This window comes from Periophthalmus magnuspinnatus, chromosome 8 (genome assembly GCF_009829125.3).
Source record: "Periophthalmus magnuspinnatus isolate fPerMag1 chromosome 8, fPerMag1.2.pri, whole genome shotgun sequence".
NCBI classification, from domain to species: domain Eukaryota; kingdom Metazoa; phylum Chordata; class Actinopteri; order Gobiiformes; family Gobiidae; genus Periophthalmus; species Periophthalmus magnuspinnatus.
Genome location: NC_047133.1, coordinates 2,243,061 through 2,262,597, shown reverse-complemented (window position 1 = coordinate 2,262,597; position 19,537 = coordinate 2,243,061). Strand labels below are relative to the sequence as shown.

The following is a 19,537-nucleotide window of genomic DNA, read 5'->3' as shown; positions in this document are numbered from 1 at the left end:
ACTAAACCGGGACTAAACCGGGTCTAAACCGGGACTAAACCGGGTCTAAACCGGGTCTAAACCGGGACTAAACCGGGACTAAACCGGGACTAAACCTGGACTAAACCTGGACTAAACCGGGACTAAACCGGGACAAAACCGGGTCTAAACCGGGACTAAACCGGGACTAAACCGGGACTAAACCGGGACTAAACCGGGACTAAACCGGGACTAAACCGGGACTAAACCGGGACTAAACCGGGACTAAACCGGGACTAAACCGGGACTAAACCAGGACTAAACATGTTGAATCAGTGTTAGTTTTGTTCAGTTTAAACTTGTCTCACTTCTTGTGACTCAGACCTCGACTTTGACGATGTTTAAATCCAGACTCAAACTGTTCTGTTTATGTGAATGTGACTGAAAGGGGTTTATTCTGCACTTTTCTCCTTTAAGGTTAATTTTATGATGATTATTTGTGATTATTAATGTTTTGATTTGTTGTGTTGTGATTTTAATGTCTTTATTACTTTACTTTCTTTATCATATATTAGTAAAAACATGTTTTAAACAGAGACAACATAAAATAGGGGACTCTCTCTCTAAAAGTAACAACCTGAAAAACTTGAATTCATTGCTTTTAAAATGTGTTTTACCGTCACAGTAAAAACAACTACCATGCGAACAGTGCAAATCCTGAGCTGCTCATACGGTATATCTGTATACTTGGAGAATATTCGCTCAAATACGTGGTAAAAATGAGCAAAAATAAGCACAAGGCGTTAAGTAAAGCTGCAATCTGTGCCCGTCCCGCTCCAACTCCCCAAAAAGAACCGACACGTGAGACTTTTGACGATTCGTTGTTTTCAATTTATTGTATTTGTTCACAGCTTGACCTCTTTCTTCGTTTGGTATGTTTTTACAACAGCCCGTTACCAGAGCGGAGGGAGGGATGGATGGAGTCGTGGATGAAGGGACAGGAGAGAGAGGGACAGAGAAAGTGAAACTAAAGAAAGTGAAGAGGGTGAAGAGGTGGACACGGCGCCGGGGACTTTCTTTGACTTGCCTTTAGCGTTTGAACAGAACAGGCCGTACAAAAGGGCTCAAATAAATAATGATCAGGGACTAGTTTCTATAGTGCGCTACGAGAGAGCCAGGTGCATCATGGGAATAAGGGAAGTGGGCGGGGCTTCGGGGCGTCAGGATGTGGTTCGGAGTCATCTGGAGCTATTTATTCTTTCACCAGAGCAGTGAACTCTGCAAGAAAAGAAGAGGAACAAGAGGAAATGTCAGCTGCTTTCACTGTTCTTGAGAAATACTAAAATACACACGACATGTATAAATATATATATGTACATGTACTTCACAGGAATATCTGCATCTGTCGTGAGGTGAATTGAAGAAGTGAATAAATACCCTGCTAAAAATAAACCTTTTCTTACACTTTGCAAACACAGTACTTGTGTATTTCATAATTTCTGCAGCTCTAAATAAACTGAGTCGGACAAATACAGCATTTTGAAGTACACGTAGGTAAATATTTATACGTGGGGTAGTACACGTGGTAAATATTTATACTTTTACGTGAGCAAAAAGGGAAGTTTGTGAATAAAAAAGGAATTTGCTTTGAGCTTTAAAAATGAATCCTTCTGTCGTCAATGCACAAAATTTAATCTAAAAAGCGATTTACACAAAAGGAACATATTTTATATTTTATATTTAATTTGAGCGTCGTTTAAGAAAATAAATGCTGTTATTTATTTTTATGTAATCGATTCACTTTTCTCCATTTTTATAGTTGTGGCTTTACGTCTTTATTCAAATCTTAAATATATTAATGTTAAATGAAGAAGAGGAACGGTACAGTTTGACAATTTAAGTCATTTTATTGCAAACTGGATATATTCGGAGTGTTCTAGTCAAAAACTGAATATTTGCTGCCTCCGGTGGTCACTACAAGTACTGCAATTCCAAATACTACATAACTGTGCTCTCATCTGCTCTCATCACTGTGTCCAAGTGTATTTCTATTTATATGAACAAAAGACTGAAATGTTTTAATCTAACTTGTAAAACAGACATTCAAAAAGTACCTCAGGGGCCTCAGTGCAGCTCAGGGGTAAATACAGAGCTGTCCACATTTATGCCTGGTCCAAAAACAAATGTAGGCAGCAGATATTTTGCTACTATATGTAAAAAAAAAAAATCAAATGTAATGTTTATAGAGGGATATTTAGGCTGTAAACACTTGAGCACTGTTTCCAATACAACTTCACATTTTATATTATTTTAAATACAAATGTTTAGGCTCTTGGGGGCCCCCTGGTGGCTTTGGGGCCCTAAGCAGCTGCTCATTCTGCTTATAGTCTGGACCGGCCCTGTTAGTCCCACTTAAAGTCCAAGAGCAGGCCCACACCTCACCTCTTCCTCTCCGTCTTCCTCCCCAAACCGACCTCTGTATCACTGTGTTCTCCGAGATCGTCGCTTCATAAACGCCTGTGTTTTCTGAGGTTCTGGTCCTCACTGACGAACTAAACTTTAGTCAAATGACTCGTGTTTTGAGGCCTGACAGACTCATATTTTGAGGCCTGACAGACTCGTATTTTGAGGCCTGACAGACTCGTGTTTTGAGGCCTGACAGACTCGTGTTTTGAGGCCTGACAGACTCATATTTTGAGGCCTGACAGACTCGTGTTTTGAGGCCTGACAGACTCGTGTTTTAGGCCTGACAGACTCGTGTTTTGAGGCCTGACAGACTCGTGTTTTGAGGCCTGACAGACTCATATTTTGAGGCCTGACAGACTCGTGTTTTGAGGCCTGACAGACTCGTGTTTTAGGCCTGACAGACTCGTGTTTTAGGCCTGACAGACTCGTATTTTGAGGCCTGACAGACTCGTATTTTGAGGCCTGACAGACTCGTGTTTTAGGCCTGACAGACTCGTATTTTGAGGCCTGACAGACTCGTGTTTTGAGGCCTGACAGACTCGTGTTTTAGGCCTGACAGACTCGTATTTTGAGGCCTCACGGTGCTCTTAGGCCTGACGGTGCTCTTAGGCCTGACGGTGCTCTTGAGCCGTACCTTCCACTCCTATCTTCCCGTCGCCGTCCTTGTCGGCTGCTCTTAAAAATGCTTTGGTTTCTTTGTCTGTCAGGTCTCTACCATCTTTGGCGAAACCCTTCAAGACGAATCTGGAGGAAAAGAAAGACCCACGTTGACATATTTCATAACTTAAACGTGCACCATGGTAATTCAAAATACTTTACAGAACAAGAAAGAAAATAAAATCACAACACAACAAATCAAAACATAAGATGGAGATTTTATTTGATACAATATTCTGGAAGTTTTCACAGTATAAATGTCTATTTTCTATCTATTTAGGTGTTTTTAAAGCTCCAAAAAACCTAAAAAAAACCCTGCAATCTTAACCTTAGTAGACTCGCCTCTCTACAGATCTGACTAATAACTTCCCTCGTTGGCGTCACACTGTGGAACATTTCAGACAAAGCAATAAAACCTCCAGAGAATCGGTGTATCGCTGCGTTTAACAGGGACATACTTTAGCTCCTCCTCCTCGATGAAGCCGCTGTTGTCCGCGTCCAGCACCGTGAACACCTTCTTGACGTCGTCCGCAGACTTGGACTTCAGGCCGACCATCTCGAAGAACTTCTTAACGTCAAACGACTCGGCGACTGGTTCCAAAAACAAAAAAACACACACAGGTAGGACAGAGTGGTGACAGTGAAAAGTGGGTTCGCTCTGGTGAAAGTAGACGAGCCCTACGGCGCCGGGTTAATTGAAGACGGGGGGGACTCATTGCCGTGTGATTGATATTCCGTCTTTGAGAACGTGCGATCGCCAGAGGAGCCGCAGAGACGCAACCTCATTCTACGCCGTGAGGAGACGTGGAGCATCCAACGACTTCAGGGACCGGCTGGTGTCGTTGTGTTGGAAAGTCTTTAATTTCCTCAGTTTATGTCAGAAAATAGAGTGAAAATGTTTATTACAACTGATCCATTTTTGCCTCATTTTGTACAATAGATTTTTTTGTGGTTAATTTCTCTAAAGTTTAAATTTCCTACGTGTATTACAGGAAATATTCTAATACTATTTCCTCGTCACAAACAGACCTGGAGTTATGTTTTGTTTCATTCACACATGTTTGAGTAACGCTTTATTATTAGTCTGTTACATCTCCAAAGCTCAAAACGCTCTGTTCCACCTTGTGATGTCATCAAGTGGTAGTTTTCTAGTGAACTGCTCCTTTTACCTTTAGCTGAGTGACAATGAAGAGCTGAAATGATCCAAATGATTTTAATAAAGGTGTATGGACTATAAAGGTGTATTCTGCCCTCAGTGGAGTAAGATATTTCTGTTTTGAGTTTATCTGTTTTGTCTATTCAGAGCCACCGTAGCTGCCATATTGTCACAGACTTTCAACAGTTCAGTCATTTTTCTCTGTGTTTAAGTTGTGTAAACTCATTTGGCCCCACACAAATATCTGTCTGTGAGTTTTGTAACGTTATAACATGTTAGCTCGCTCTATAAACTTATTTCAGTCACTTTAAGTTGATTTTACAGTGGATATTCGCGCTAAAATAGAAGAAGCTAATAGCGTTAGCATGTCTATGGGATTTTCCATTAGTGTTAGCGTGATGCTAATCAACAGTTTTACACACGTTTCAGTAGTTGTAGCTACTTTTATGTTAATGTTGTGCATATTTTATATTATAATAAGCTACTATATGTTGTTTTATGTAGCTCTGCATAATATTTGTTCATAAGAAAATAAAAACATGATTGTAATACACGTGTTTCTTTGCATGTTACAGTTTTACACTCTACTCCAGTAAATGTCCAAAACAGAAGAGGTTTCCTGGTGTTTATTGGAGAAACTGTTCACAAACTACTTCTCAAACACTAGTGGAGGCAGAAAAAGAACAGAGTGTTTTCTGTTTGAGAGAAGAACTAGTGTTTGTGTTAAAAATGTGTGAATGAAACAAAACACAAAACACAACTCCAGGTCTGTGAAACATTAGAACATAGATCTGAAAATAGCGGAACATGAGCCTTAAACATCCTGTACCTGATTTTTCACATGTACATTATATAAACAGCTCTACTCTCTGCAGATAGAAGCATTTTAGTCTCTTATAATCAGGAAGTGTGTGCTAACATGCTAGTTGCTGTTAGCTTCATCGTCTCTAAACTCTGCACTGGTGAAAAGTGTTTATAAACTCATCACTGTGAATAATCAGGATGTCTCTCTGTTTTTCATGTTTTTAAGATGTTTTAAATTAGTTACAGCCCAGTTATGTTTGATTAAGATAATTTCAGTTACACAATGAGAAGAAAAAGTCTGATTTATGCAGATTGTTCAGCTCGGTTTATTTATAGATGATTTTTAGAAGCAAATGAGACTTTTATGGGACTCCAGAGACAGACATGTGCACGTTTATGTTACACGGCATTTTGTCTCCGCAATGAGCTGAATTAATACGACTATTTGACTGAAAAAATATATAATCACATTTTGTTCCATGTCCAATTTCATAAAAACAGAAAAAGTTTGAGAGATTTTACCTGCAAAAGCGTCTAGAGCCTTCTTAATGTCGTCACAGTGGAGGATGCCGCTCATTGCCATCTCAGCTGTGAGAGACGAGAGACAGAGGACAGAGAGGACAGAGAGGACAGAGGACAGAGAGGACAGAGGACAGAGAGGGGGACGGAGAGGATAGAGGCAGGGACGGGAAGGACAGAAGACAGAGGATACAGAGGATAGAAGACAGAAAGGGCCACAGGAAGAACAGAGGACAGAGAGGGGGACGGGAAAGACAGAGGACAGAGAGGGGGATGGGAAAGACAGAGGACAGAGAGGGGGATGGGAAAGACAGAGGACAGAGAGGGGGATGGGAAACACAGAGGACAGAGAGGGGGATGGGAAAGACAGAGAGGGGGACGGGAAAGACAGGGGACAGAGAGGGGGACGGGAAAGACAGAGGACAGAGAGAGGGTGGGAAAGACAGAGGACAGAGAGGGGGATGGGAAAGACAGAAGACAGAGAGGGGGACGGGAAAGACGGAGGACAGAGAGGGGGACGGGAAAGACGGGGGACAGAGAGGGGGACGGGAAAGACAGAGGACAGAGAGGGGGACGGGAAAGACAGAGGACAGAGAGGGGGGCGGGAAAGACGGAGGACAGAGAGGGGGACAGGAAAGACGGAGGACAGAGAGGGGGGTGGGAAAGACGGAGGACAGAGAGGGGGACGGGAAACACAGAGGACAGAGAGGGGGACGGGAAAGACGGAGGACAGAGAGGGGGACGGGAAACACAGAGGACAGAGAGGGGGACGGGAAACACAGAGGACAGAGAGGGGGACGGGAAACACAGAGGACAGAGAGGGGGACGGGAAAGACAGAGGACAAAGGGGGGGATGGGAAAGACAGAGGACAGAGAGGGGGACGGGAAAGACAGAGGACAGAGAGGGGGTTGGGAAAGACAGAGGACAGAGAGGGGGACGGGAAAGACGGAGGACAGAGAGGGGGACGGGAAAGACGGAGGACAGAGAGGGGGTTGGGAAAGACAGAGGACAGAGAGGGGGACGGGAAACACAGAGGACAGAGAGGGGGACGGGAAAGACGGAGGACAGAGAGGGGGACGGGAAACACAGAGGACAGAGAGGGGGACGGGAAAGACGGAGGACAGAGAGGGGGACGGGAAACACAGAGGACAGAGAGGGGGTTGGGAAAGACAGAGGACAGAGAGGGGGTTGGGAAAGACAGAGGACAGAGAGGGGAACAGGAAGGACAAAGGATATAGGACAGAGAGGAGGACGGGAAGGACGGAGGACAGAGGGCAGAGAGGGGGACAGGAAAGACAGAGAGGGGGAAAGGAAGAACACAGGACAGATGAGGACAGGAAGGACAGAAGACAAACAAGGACAGAAAGGTCAGTTTTAAAACCACAGAGACACTCAGAGACTCAGAGGAGCCGATGAGACACAATCACACGAGGACAAGTCAAATTTCTGTTTTTGATCTTAATAAAAGTTTTACAGATTTATTCAAACCAGGTCCAAAAAAACTCACCTCTCAGAAAAAAAATCATTTAATTTATTTAAAAATGTAGTTTAAAAAAAAGAACTTTAGCTCAGACTCCTGCTGCAAACTGAAGGTTAAAATCATTCTATTCAAAATTAACCTAAAAACGCCGCCATCTTCTTGTCTCCATGGATTCAGTGCTATGTTCCGCAGTGTGTCTTTATATTTATTCCATGGTCAAACCCAGACTATGTCACAGGTCAGTAAGATCTGCGGAGAGGCGACGCCGCACAGTAAAAATGCAGGTTTATCACATTTATTTAAGCTGCAAAAACAAGTCAAAGCAAAAACATCTTCATGGAGACAAGGAGATGAAAAGTTACATAGTGTGTCTTTAAAGAATACCCCAGAATGTGACTTTACACCCCTGAAAGAGCAACATCGTGTCCATTTTGCAACATTCACAAACGATAATAAAATGTTTAGGGCCAGAGATTCAGCTTAGAGTCAGACCAGAATGTAACTCTGCTGCTTTAAGTATTTATCAGAGCTTTTTTCCCTCGACTGTGACTAACGCCTTTGTCCTTTTACTTCTGGATAAATACAGTGGCCCCAGAGACAAGTGTCGAGGAAATAAGAGAGTGAGATTTAAGAATACTTCAGTGTCCTGTGGTCGGCTGTGTCTGACGCTTCATTTAGACTGAAATGTGCCAAATCGGCTAAAAAAATCTATATATTTAGCTTTAAAGTTGAGCTGCATTAAAAGAGGAAGCAGAATAAACTCACAAACAACAAATAATGACTCCATGTGTATTTTTGAGGCTCGAAAAGAACTGAATTAGCTCAGAACCTTAGAACAATTTGAACACAGGAGTCAAACGGGTTACGAAAAGTTGAATAGTTTATTTTAAGTTCATTTTAATTTAGTTTAAAATGCTCCAAACCCTGTCCCGAAAGTAAAAAGTAACGACAGAAAGGTGGAGCCAAACAGAGCAAAAGGAGGACGGACCTAAAACTGAAAATGTCCCCAAACTAACCTGATGGAACAAAAGGTGAAAACACAGACGAACTGATTTATACTGCCTCAAAACGACCAGCCACGCCTCAAAACGACTAGCCACGCCTCAAAACGACCAGCCACGCCTCAAAACGACCAGCCACGCCTCAAAACGACTAGCCACGCCCCAAAACGACCAGCCACGCCCCAAAACGACCAGCCACGCCTCAAAACGACCAGCCACGCCTCAGAAAGTGCATAAATATAAAATACACATAAGATAATTGGGCAAAGAAACGTCAGCAGGTAAAAACTATTATTTTATTACAAATGTATAAAAACCACTTCCTTTCTCTGATCATCAAACAGAATCAAACATTTCCTTGACTTTTTTCATGCATCTGATACATGTTTTTTTTATTATTATTCACTTTTTATCCAGGCTTGGGGCCAGCGTAGTGTGACCAAAGCTGCATAAAGAAGAGGTTAACCCCTTATCTCTCACTGTAAAAACAACAAGATCAATGTAAAATCCTAAACGCACACACTTTGGAGATGTTCTGGTGCATGTTGATGTCCAGATGGTGATGTTCTGGTGCACACTGAGCACACGTGTCACTCCAGAGCACAGAGTGATACTGCACTTTATTGTGCTGAGCTGGTCTGGTCTGTGCAGAACTCAGACTTTCTGTGGGAAAAACTCTGCTGCATCATCCTCAAGGTCAGTCTGTGTTTCTCCAGCACACGGACGAGCTACTGTCCAGAAACTCTAACTTTAAACACTCTCGCCTGTTTATGTCCAAAAACACTCTGTCTTAAACACACACGTCTGCTTATGTCAGAACCACCACAGGACGTTTGGACTAGACATGACGTTTTTATTTTTACTAATGATCATCCATCTGTTAAGACAATAATTATACAAGACACGTCAAACTTCAACAACTTGTACTACGCTGTGATGGGAATGTAAGTATAATTATGTTGTGTTTTTAAATGCGTTTGTGAAGCTCTGTCTCCATCCTCCAGGAAAGACTCTATCGTCTCGTCTTTCCTCAGGTGTAAAAGTTCATTATCTCCTGAGTGTGAAACAAAAGTCTCTCTGCTTTGAAATAAATACTCAGAGCTCAGATGCTCAGGGGACGAAGGGACGACTAAGAAACAGGAAAGTCTACGAGTCTGAATTTTCTGTATTTCAAAACTCACCGGGCTTTTTCCACAACACTGCCCCCCACTGTCAGACGCAGGAATAAAACCTCAACATAAAAAAGTTCTTCTGCAGCTCCTTTTACCTTTAGTTCAGTAAAGATTGACAAATTCCAGAAGCGGAAACGAAACGATTCTAGAAATGAAGGAGTTTAAAACAACACAGCGCTTCCTCTATCGTCGCATGATGACATCACAAGGTGGAACGGCGTGTTTTTCTCCATTTGCGTGAGAAAAAAGCACAACTCGGGATGTATTTTTCATGAGGAAACGGCGTAACGTAGAGCCTTCACTAATCATTTTTATCTTCCTTCTTTGTTCCTCCGTTTCCTCACAAACCGAACGATCCCGGTTCACAGCGAGGACTTTAAAGACAGCGCTCCGTAGTTGTCGGTCCGGGTGGCGCTCCGCAGTGATGTACTATCCCGGGATTGCTCCTCTGTCTCTGTGTGTGTGTGTGTGTGTGTTATCTACTTCACTAAAACAGTCCTGCACATACAGATCAATACGGACGCTCACTTAACTCATGTGGCCCCGCGCGCAATCTTTTACCGTTCTACAGCCCACGACCTTTAGCACAAACGTGTCTGCGGGGAAAAGAGACGGTTCAGAGACGGGAAATGAGACGGATCAGATGGATTTGAGCAGATATCAAACCACAAACACTACCGTATGAAGCAGTACAAAAGCGTGATAGTCCTGCCCTCCGTTTGTTTCACAGTTTTGGCTTTTTCAGATGAATGTCACACTCAAACCCCCTGAATATAAAGCGATTTGTTTGTGCCAGGACTGCCCTTCCTTTCTGTGTTTATGTAATGTTCAGGGAGCTCGTGTTTAATACTAAAGAGTCCGTCCCTCCGGCGATGAGAAGGTCACATTCAAACCGCACAACAGTTGTTAAAGTCTGACAGGAGCGCGTTTAGCTTTTAGTAATACCTGCTTTTTTTTTTGCACTGTTAGCGTTTTCGGACACGATGTGCAGTAATCCTAAGTCGACAGCGAGCGCGAATTAACCGAGGAGAGGTCAAAGTACGACATACTTTATACGACATCCTGAACAGTGGACAGCCGCTTCTACGTTTCACAAAAATTGACAAAGTGCATTCATTCACAAGGGGTAATATTCATCATTTGAGACAGAAAAATATCCCACTGTATGAAGTATTTTATAAAACTTGTGCACACTTGTCCCTCGCTGTATCACGGTTCAACTTTCTCACTGTTTCGCGGATTTTTTGTGCAATTTTACATGTTTTTTTTTACAACGTATGAGCGTGCATTGTGTCCTGTATCCTGATTGGCTGTTGGACTGTAGACCATTGTGTTGTGCGTCCTGATTGGCTGTTGGACTGTAGACCATTGTCCATCAGTCTCCTCCGTGCCGTGTCTCCTGTCCAGTACAGAATGTGTTCAGACAAATTTACATAAACGTTGGATCTCAGTGTGACTCTGAAGTGCTGTACGTTTGCGATTTGTTTTCTCCCCGACAAAACCCACAATGTCGATGAAACGTTCTGCACCGACAAAGACGCCTACGAAGGTTTGAACTTTGAGAGAGTTTAAACGAGAGAGAAATGTGAGAAAATGTTAACGCCTGTGTGAGAAAAGTGTATAAAGTGTGTGGTGAGGGGTTTTACAGACAAAAACATATAAAAATAAAGCTGATACTTCACGGATTTCACCTGTTGCGGGTTATTTTTAGATCGTAACCTCTGCGATAAACCAGGGACCAGTGTATACAAAACACAAAACAGTTCTGCAACAGTTATCGGAAGCCATTTTGATAACTAGTAAATGTTAAACGACCCATGTTACGCAATTTTCTGATCTATTTTATAATATTTTCTCGTCTAAACATGGCTGGAGTTGCGTTTTGTTTAACACACAAACAAACCTCCATATTTAAGCTTTTAAACTCCACACACCTTCACTTCTAGAATCATTTGGATCATTTCAGCTTTTGGAATTGCTCATTTCGACTGAACTAAAGGTAAAAAAAGGAGCTGTTAACGTGAAAACCACCACTTCATGACATCACAAGGTGGAACAGAGCGTTTTGAGCAGTGGAAATGTACGCAGACTAATAATAAGTGAAACAAAAACACAACTCCAGGTCTGTTTTTTGATGAAGTAGCAGCACTTTTAACGCGTTTTAAACCTTCACAAGGGTCAATTTTGCACAGTATAGGACTTTTAATCAAAGCGCACACGCCCAAGTTATGATTTAAATACGCTATGATGTATTTTTTATCTGCTCAGACCTTGTTGTTTGCACCTCGTTTATCTACACATCCACAAAAAACACCCGATTACCCCGCGGTCACATTCATCCGTGCCTCGTGCCGTGACGTAACCTTGAGGTTCGCTGTATTAATTGCGTCTCTCTTCAGGGCCGTCGTGTGTGTGTTTCCTCCTGGAGTCGCCTGCCTCTGTGGGTAATCTAACCTCCAGACCCGCAACCAGCCCCTAATCTGCTGTCCGTGCGTGAGCGTGACCCTCCGAGCAACCGTGTGAATCCAAAAGGACAGCGGCAGAGATGTAGGAGCGAGGCCGAGCGCAGAAACCCGAGCTCGCTGTATGTTCTTTGGACTAAGATGCAAATATAAAAACAGTCCAGTCTGCAGAAAGCGCGTCCTCCGGGCAGCTAGCGTTACATATTGTTTGTGGCGTAGGATCGAAGGGCTGGAGACAACACGGCGTTTGCATTTGTCCGGGGTGAATATCGCGCTCTCACTGCAGTAATAACACGGCGTTGGTTAGTGTTTTATTATCTGTATTATCTTTGGGGTATGTCTGCGGTCAGCCATTTTGAAAAACTGTCAGAATTCATCTTGTGTTTAATATCTTGAGGTGATTCAGTATCTTTGGGTTTATTTGGCAAATCAAACGGAGATCTGATTATGGCCGTGTGTGCAAATCCACCGCAGAAATGATGTAATACTCAGTGTACATATTAAATGCAGCAGAATGTGTTGTTTTTTTTTGTTTTTTTTAAGAGGAACAGGTGGATTCCAACACCAATCCTCTGCTTTCCATGTTGTTCGGTGATATTTCTGTTGTATCGTCTGTTAAAATGATTCGTTCTTCCATGTCGGCTCAGGTTAGCTTAGCGCCTTGTTTGCTAGCTGCTGTGTCTTGGTTATCGCTGGTCTGAGGGATTTCTTCTTCCACCTGCTCTTCTTGGACTAAAATCGGTTTCTTTGTTGTCGTACTCATCTTAAGACATATTCTAACCGTAGCCACATTGCGTTTTAGCGGATTTTTTGCCAGTGTTTTAAGGATTTCGACAGAGCTCTCCCGGTGTTGTACCTACGCCGCCATTAGCCAAACCGGAAGTCGAATGCATCAGGATGTTTGAGAACTTATTCCTCATTTACTTTATGCATTCTGAACAAGCTAATTATTCAGCACAATGAGTTTACAAGCACTTTCCACAACTAGCAAACGGTAAAGCTAACAACAACTAGCATGCACTTGTTGTCTGCATAATTAGATACAGACAAAATGCGCGTATTTTGACCTCAAGAGCTGCTTTTACAATATTGTCAAGATCCCAGTCTGTTTTCCTTCTCCCTTCTGTGTCACAGCCTGGAGCTGGGCGGAGTTTCGGGCTCCTCCCACGCACACCTGCAACGAATCGCTAATCGAGCTGCACCTGTGGAGGACAAACGGACCAAGGACCTGACACTCAGCGCCAGATCGTCCTCGTATCCACATTGGTACAACTCTGCTTTGCTCAGTCTCATGTTTTTTTTGCATTTTTTTACTCGTTCTAAGTTGGATATTTTTGCTCCTCTGTCTCCGACCCAGCTCTCCATATCCGGTACGAACCTCACACCCTCTGACCCAGCTCACCTTGTCTCTATAAATATATGTAAGTGTAATATATAAGCTCAAAAACATGGGAAAAACATCTAGTACAGGGCCTTTAAGCGATGTAAAATAAAGAAAATGTGACTATGGATCATTTTCTTCTGGATTTCGTGTTGCAGCGTCACTTCTTTCCCACTGCAACATCTGGTCAATCCCTCGGTCCACGTCTGTGATCTACGACTGCGTCCAAATGAGTTTTACGATCTCGGCAATCTGTTCACCGCTCCGACAAACGAACACACGACAAGCAACAAAAACAAACGCTCCCTCTGTAATCTAATCATTTTCATAAGCACTCGAAAAACAAAGCAATCCATTCCAATTGATTCGAGCTTAGTCTTTACTTAACCGCGATCCTTTTGCACCAACAGAGCAAACGCCAAACGCATGCAAAGTCATCCTCTCCTCCGCCAAAAAGCCCCCCCCCCCACCCCCCGGCTCCCTCCTCCTCTATCTAAATTACCAGCGATCCTCCGTGTTCGTCTCCTAAAGAGAAAGAGAAACTCCGCGAGCGTATGTAGGCAATTATCTTTTCAGTGTGCGTTACATTGTGTATCGATTGAGCAGAGATAGGGCGAGTGAGGCGGGACAAAGGGGCTGACGGAGGAGACGCACACACGCAGCCACACACGCGGGAGGCGATAAGAGCGGCAATCGTTCTGGGACATTATCAGTACGGCCCCAATCGTACAGCGGCCACGGGACCAGACTCTTAAGCATCTGTTGTTAGAGAGAGTAAGTTTGAAAACAGACGGAGGATGGAGACGCCGCGAGGTGGAGGTCTATTCTGGATGGAAAACATGTGGAGCGTTTGTATTCAGTGAGAGCTCTTCAGGTGGAAATAAACACTTTTAGTCACTACTCAGCTGTGCGTACATTGTTTTAACAGCATTATCTGCCGTTTTTAGTCATTTTCGGCGACTTTAGAGCCAAAAACGCCTCATTCTTGCGCATGTTCTGCCTTCAGTGGCCTCGGTAATCCAGTAGTTGGTGACATTACGAAAGACTGCCCTGCTCACAGCCAGGTGTTTCTGATTACAAACACCTAGCAGAGTTTGAAACGTGGACACCTGTTCGACCGATCACAGGCCGTGTCCCAATTTGACGGTTTCACACTTCGTCCTATTTCAAGCGCGGCTGACAAATGTGACCTGCGTTTCCATGGAGATCAGCAGAGTTCGCACACTGCCATATCCCATCATGCACCACACGTCACTTCTTCTACAGGAGGAACAAGGTATATTTTCTTTAAGTTGTGTAATACTCGCTACAATTGTGGAAAAAAATCACCTCAGTCGTTAGATTTGCTGATTGATATTCGAAGGGAAAGATGAATTTCTTACTTCATTCAAAAATTCTAAACAGAAATAAACGTTTGCGACGACGATGTCTCATTTCGGCACAAAGGGGACTACACGGAGGAGTACACTTCGTCGGCCGGGTACTTCGAACAGTACTTCGAAGTGTGTGATCACCGAATTGGGACACGGCCACACTGTTTGTCGCGTCTCCAGACTCCTCCCCTTCTGTCCCCTCGCTCTTTTCCTTAGTCCTTCAGGTACCGCCCAGTTCAGCAGCACTTTGAGTATTCAGCAGAACTCGTGCCTCACAGCCAGAAGGTTGCAGGTTTTATTCCTGTCTGTTTGGAGTTGCATATTAATATCATTTTTACACTGCTTGGCCTCGTTAAATCCAGGTGGTGACTTTTTTTTTGGCCAGGCAGTGGACTTCCCTCATTGGGGACGCCACAGTAAATCACCGTCTGCCTATTTGTTGTTATATATTAAAAAAACAAACTATGGACTTTCTCTACAACTCCATAAAGCATTATCGAACATCATTTGTTTATCGAACGAGCGTAACGTCATCACTATTTGACTAAAACCCTACGAGCTGGACGTATAAAGAAGGTAATAATGCATTTTATTTATAAGCGAATTTCCAAACAGCCAAGGACTGAACAAGATAAAAATGAGATAAAAACAGACAAATACGATAAAACATGACAAAAAACTGATTGATAAAAGACGTGTGATTGTTACGAGAGACAGGACAGTGTGAACAGGTGAGTTTTGAGTCTGGATTTGAAGAGTGAAGAGAGTCTAAGGTGCGGAGATCAGGAGGGAGAGCGCTCCAGAGCTGAGGGGGCGGGGCAGAGCGGCTCAAAGCCCCGGTCCCCGTGGTCACAAGTCGGGCAGAGGGGACAGTGAGCTGGACAGAGGAGGAGGAGCGATGTGGAGGAGGTCAGATATGTACGAAGGGGCGAGATTGTGTATAAAGTGGCTGAAATGTCTTGCTCAATAACGCGACAACATGTACACACAATCAAACCACTGACCGCTGCGTTGGCGGGCGAACCCTCCAGCCCCTGAGCCGCTCGCCGTACGCACAAAAACACATAAATCTGACCGTTCCCCGTGGCAAACGTACAGACGCGTTACATTATCGTCACACATTATTGTCTGATATGAACAAGGGCATTAACATTTGCATAAAATATCACCAAGTAAATTAAAAATGTAAATTCGCTCTAATCTGCTCGTGACGGCCGCATTTAAAAGCAAACATCTCTCAAACTGACGCGTAAACAAAATATTACTGTCATTAATTAACACAACACTTTCCATTCAAGCATCTTTAGCTTGATAATTATTCATAAAACATAACGAAAAAATGTGCAGCTCTGGACACGCTCAGCTTTTTGTGTCTTTTTAAAACTCGACCTTGAAACTATCGTAAAATTTAATCTTGAAAATGTAATTACCTTATTGATAAAGTACTTTTATCTTTCGTAAAATAACCTCAATTTTGCAGAACCCTCTTTTTCTTTCCTAACAATGACTTCTACTAATGCTAAAAAACGACTGAACCGCCTCAGAATAATGAGTTAGCTTAACCGTAGCTTTCTAGCGATAACCATCTTCTCCGTCTTCTCGTTCGCTAGCGGCCTTACCTGGACGGGGCGCTCGCTGGTGCAGACCCGGGTGTGGGTGGTGTCGGTACGAGGTCACACAGAGCGGCTCCGTCTGTTTTATACTTGAACCCCCTCGAGACGGCGAGACACAAGGCTACGTCGCGGTTCAGCGTAAGGTCATCGTCGCTAATCAAACTTCACTATTAATAAGCCGCAGTCAAGTATCTCCCCTCGGCCCTGTAATATTCATCTGCGGATGTGTTTAGTCGAATTGTGTTTCAGATAATAGAGCTGAGATCTGCTGGTCATTATAATAAGTGAGGGGCTAATTCAATGGGACGTATTATGCCAAGTTATGCTAACATTTGTGACGTTATTGGTTGTTTTTGGATTCATGAAAGTTTTCTTGGAAACGAAACATCGCTTGAGTGTTTATACTAGTCTGAATATTCCTCTAAAACAGGTTTGTCACACACATTTTCACCGAGGGTCACTCCAAAAGGGCCACACGTAAAATAAATGCAACTACTTTTTTAACCGTCTCTGTATTTATTTCATATTTGAGTTACAAATATCGCATATACATTTCCGTAGATGTAAAAATATGGCTGTGTAACCGTATTTCCTCATAAACTGACATTTTAAGACAGTCAAACCTTTTAATTTATCTTGTTGCGGGCCACATAAAAAGACGTGGGGGGGCCGCAGTTAGCCCGGGGGCCTTGGGTTTGACGCATGTGCTCTAAAATGATTTCCAGTAGCTAACAATGTGCTGCCTACGTTTGTTTTTGCGTCGGGCATCGGTGTGGACAGTGTAAACCCACTTTAGTCAACTGGAACATTTAAAAGAACCGGAAATCAAGAAGAAAATGTCTAGAATTTAAACATTTCTCTGGTGCAGGGCCCAACTAGTTAAGATGATGTTTTAATTTTGAGGTGAGGGCCCCAACGGTAAATTCTGCGTAGGGCCCCCTAAAGACTGGGGCCCCCTAAAGACTAAGACCGGCCTTGGAGCTGAGTACATATATTTGGCCATAACGCGTCAGATCACGTCATAAAGAGAAATCAAATCACCAAAAACGCCCGGTGACCCGTGTCAGAGAGTTTTAGCGCAACTGTTGTAATTGAAACTACAAAGACTTTTAAAATAACGCTTTCATTTTTGTCGTTGCCACATTAGTTTGCCCTTTTTGCAGAAACAAATCTGAATATTCTCATTTCAATAACCCGATAACTCCAGAAATCAGCGCTGTTTCATGTTATTCAAAAGAAAAATATCCAAAAATAAACAGTCGCCACAAATGTTGAACTTGATAAACGCCACATTTGACCAATTATGTAAAACAGAACAATAACAGACGCTCGGTTCTTGATGTTTTCACGACAAAAACACATTTCACTTGATGTTTATACTTATTACTTCACATTTGTCTCTCGTACATCCGTAACAAAACAAAAATCGTCTTGCTTCTCGCGGTGGTTCCTTCCTTTCTCCTCCAACACTTCTATCGCTTTCTACAACTTTTAATTGTCACTTTTAATCTGCCCTTATCGTTTCAGCCATTTTGCATCATTACAGCCCAATCTCAGGGTGCAGATTATATCTATTACCATCACGGCTGCTCTCATTCTGTCCCGAATCTTAACCATCACTCCGTCCCTAATCTTAACAAACCAATATCTCCAACATTCACCGGAAACTAAAATCAATGCTGGGCAGCTCCTGATAAAGTTCCACACTGTTAAATGGGCTACTTTTAAAACTTTTCTCATAATTTTAGGTTAAACGGGCTCTTTATGTGTGTTTAGGGGGAGGATGTTGTTGTTTTTGTCTGGAATGATCCAAAAAAATGCATCAAAATCTTCATGAAAACAGTAAATAGATGCCTCGGATTGAATAAAAGTTAAATCTGTTGTGTTTTTACCGCACGTACATGGACAGAGCTAACGTGCTAGCCACCACTTTCCAAATGATTCACTTTAAATTAGAAACTGTCGCCCCCTTTTCGTTCATTTTGGTCTTAAATGTTCGTATTAACCCTCTACATGATCCTGGTGGTTTTATTTCACTATTGTGTCTGTAAATTGAAATATGAACATTAATAACAGACAAATCAGGTCCTTCTTTCGCTGAGGTCGCTCCCGCTAGCGTTAGCAACAGGTTTGATTGACAGTGTTGCTGTTATCCTCAATGTTCTCGCTCTGGATTGGCTCTTTGGTTGCTATGATACTTCCAAATATGAAACTCAGCTCTAAATTAGCCGCTATAACTGCTAGCTTTAACGAGCTTCATTTGACTGGAGCTGAACGCTGTGGTGACGTCGCACTTACTCCGTCCACTTTATAAAGTCTACAGCTCCAGGCAAAGAAATAACATTTAAGACACAAGCATAAGTGATAGAAACAGAAAAAAATGACAAAACGTCTTTAAGGGTCTAGCACATGTGTCAAACTCAAGGCCCGTGGGCCAAATGCGGCCCGCCATGTCATTTTATGTGGCCCCCCGACAAAGTAAATTAAACGGCCAGCCATTTTTTCCATATCTATGTAAATCCATATACAATATCTGTAATTTGAATAAGTAATAAATATAGAAACGATTAACTGACAAGATTAAAAATAAGTTGCATTTATTTTACATTACATTTAGTTACATTTATTCTGTCTTAAAGTTACATCTGGCCCTTTGAGAGCAGCCATTTTGTTGATGTGGCCCTCTGTGAAAATGAGTTTGACGTCCCTGGTTTAGCACTTAACTTAAGTTTATGTATAGTAGCAGAAGCATCATTATCGTAACAAAGAAGCAACAAAAAGATGTTATAATGCTATTGTGATTTTACAGTTTGCAATTATAAAGACCAAAATTGAGGGGGAAAAAGTTGAAAATGAAATGTTCTGAAACCAGAAGCTCCTCCTCCAGGTGAACACCTTTTACTTCAGGTGTGGTTGGTACAACTTTAACAGGATCTCATCAAACACTGGACTTATGAAGACCTGAATCCATTTAACTCAAAAAGTGTTTAAAATAAAACCATAAACACTTAAACATTGAAACAATAAAAGAAAGAACTTAACCCAGTTAAGACTATAAAAGAAACGTGCGTGTGTCTCATCTCGACTGTGGCGACGGCAAAGCGGCACAATGTGGAGCTCCACGCTAAATACCCACTGGGACGCCCCCTACGGGCAGAAAAAGCCCCGAGCTAAAGGCTTTGGGTACGCAACAGGCTTTTTTCACAAGACCGGCGAAAAAGTTGTAAAAAGCAACTGAGATTTATTTTAAAATATGTAAATTGAACATTAAATAAGTGATAACTTTTTGAAACATGGCGCCACAAAGTTTGTGTTTAAAATGTTTGTCAGTGGCTCATGAATGAATCTGTTTCGTACCTTTCTGTCATTGTTGATTGTGAGAAATCAAACATGATCAGTTCTTATCATTATTAATGTAGAACACATGTGTCAAACTCAAGGCCCAGGGGCCAAAAGCAGCCCGCCACGTCATTTTATGTGGCCGCGAGAAGATA

The 19,537-nt window shown here is 42.7% G+C and overlaps 1 protein-coding gene across 1 annotated transcript in view; it reads right to left on the bottom strand.

Moving 5' to 3' along the window:
• Positions 1-610: 610 nt before the first annotated feature.
• pvalb6 (parvalbumin 6) overlaps positions 611-19,537 on the bottom strand; it is a 73,726-nt gene continuing 54,799 nt past the window's right edge. Inside the window, exons 2-5 of the mRNA XM_055223741.1 lie at positions 5,564-5,629; positions 3,540-3,672; positions 3,059-3,168; positions 611-1,236 (exon numbers count right to left, since the gene is read on the bottom strand). Of these exons, the coding sequence (XP_055079716.1) occupies positions 1,211-1,236; positions 3,059-3,168; positions 3,540-3,672; positions 5,564-5,624 (330 nt within the window). The 5' untranslated portion in view covers positions 5,625-5,629 and the 3' untranslated portion in view covers positions 611-1,210. The remainder of the gene's footprint in view (positions 1,237-3,058; positions 3,169-3,539; positions 3,673-5,563; positions 5,630-19,537) is intronic.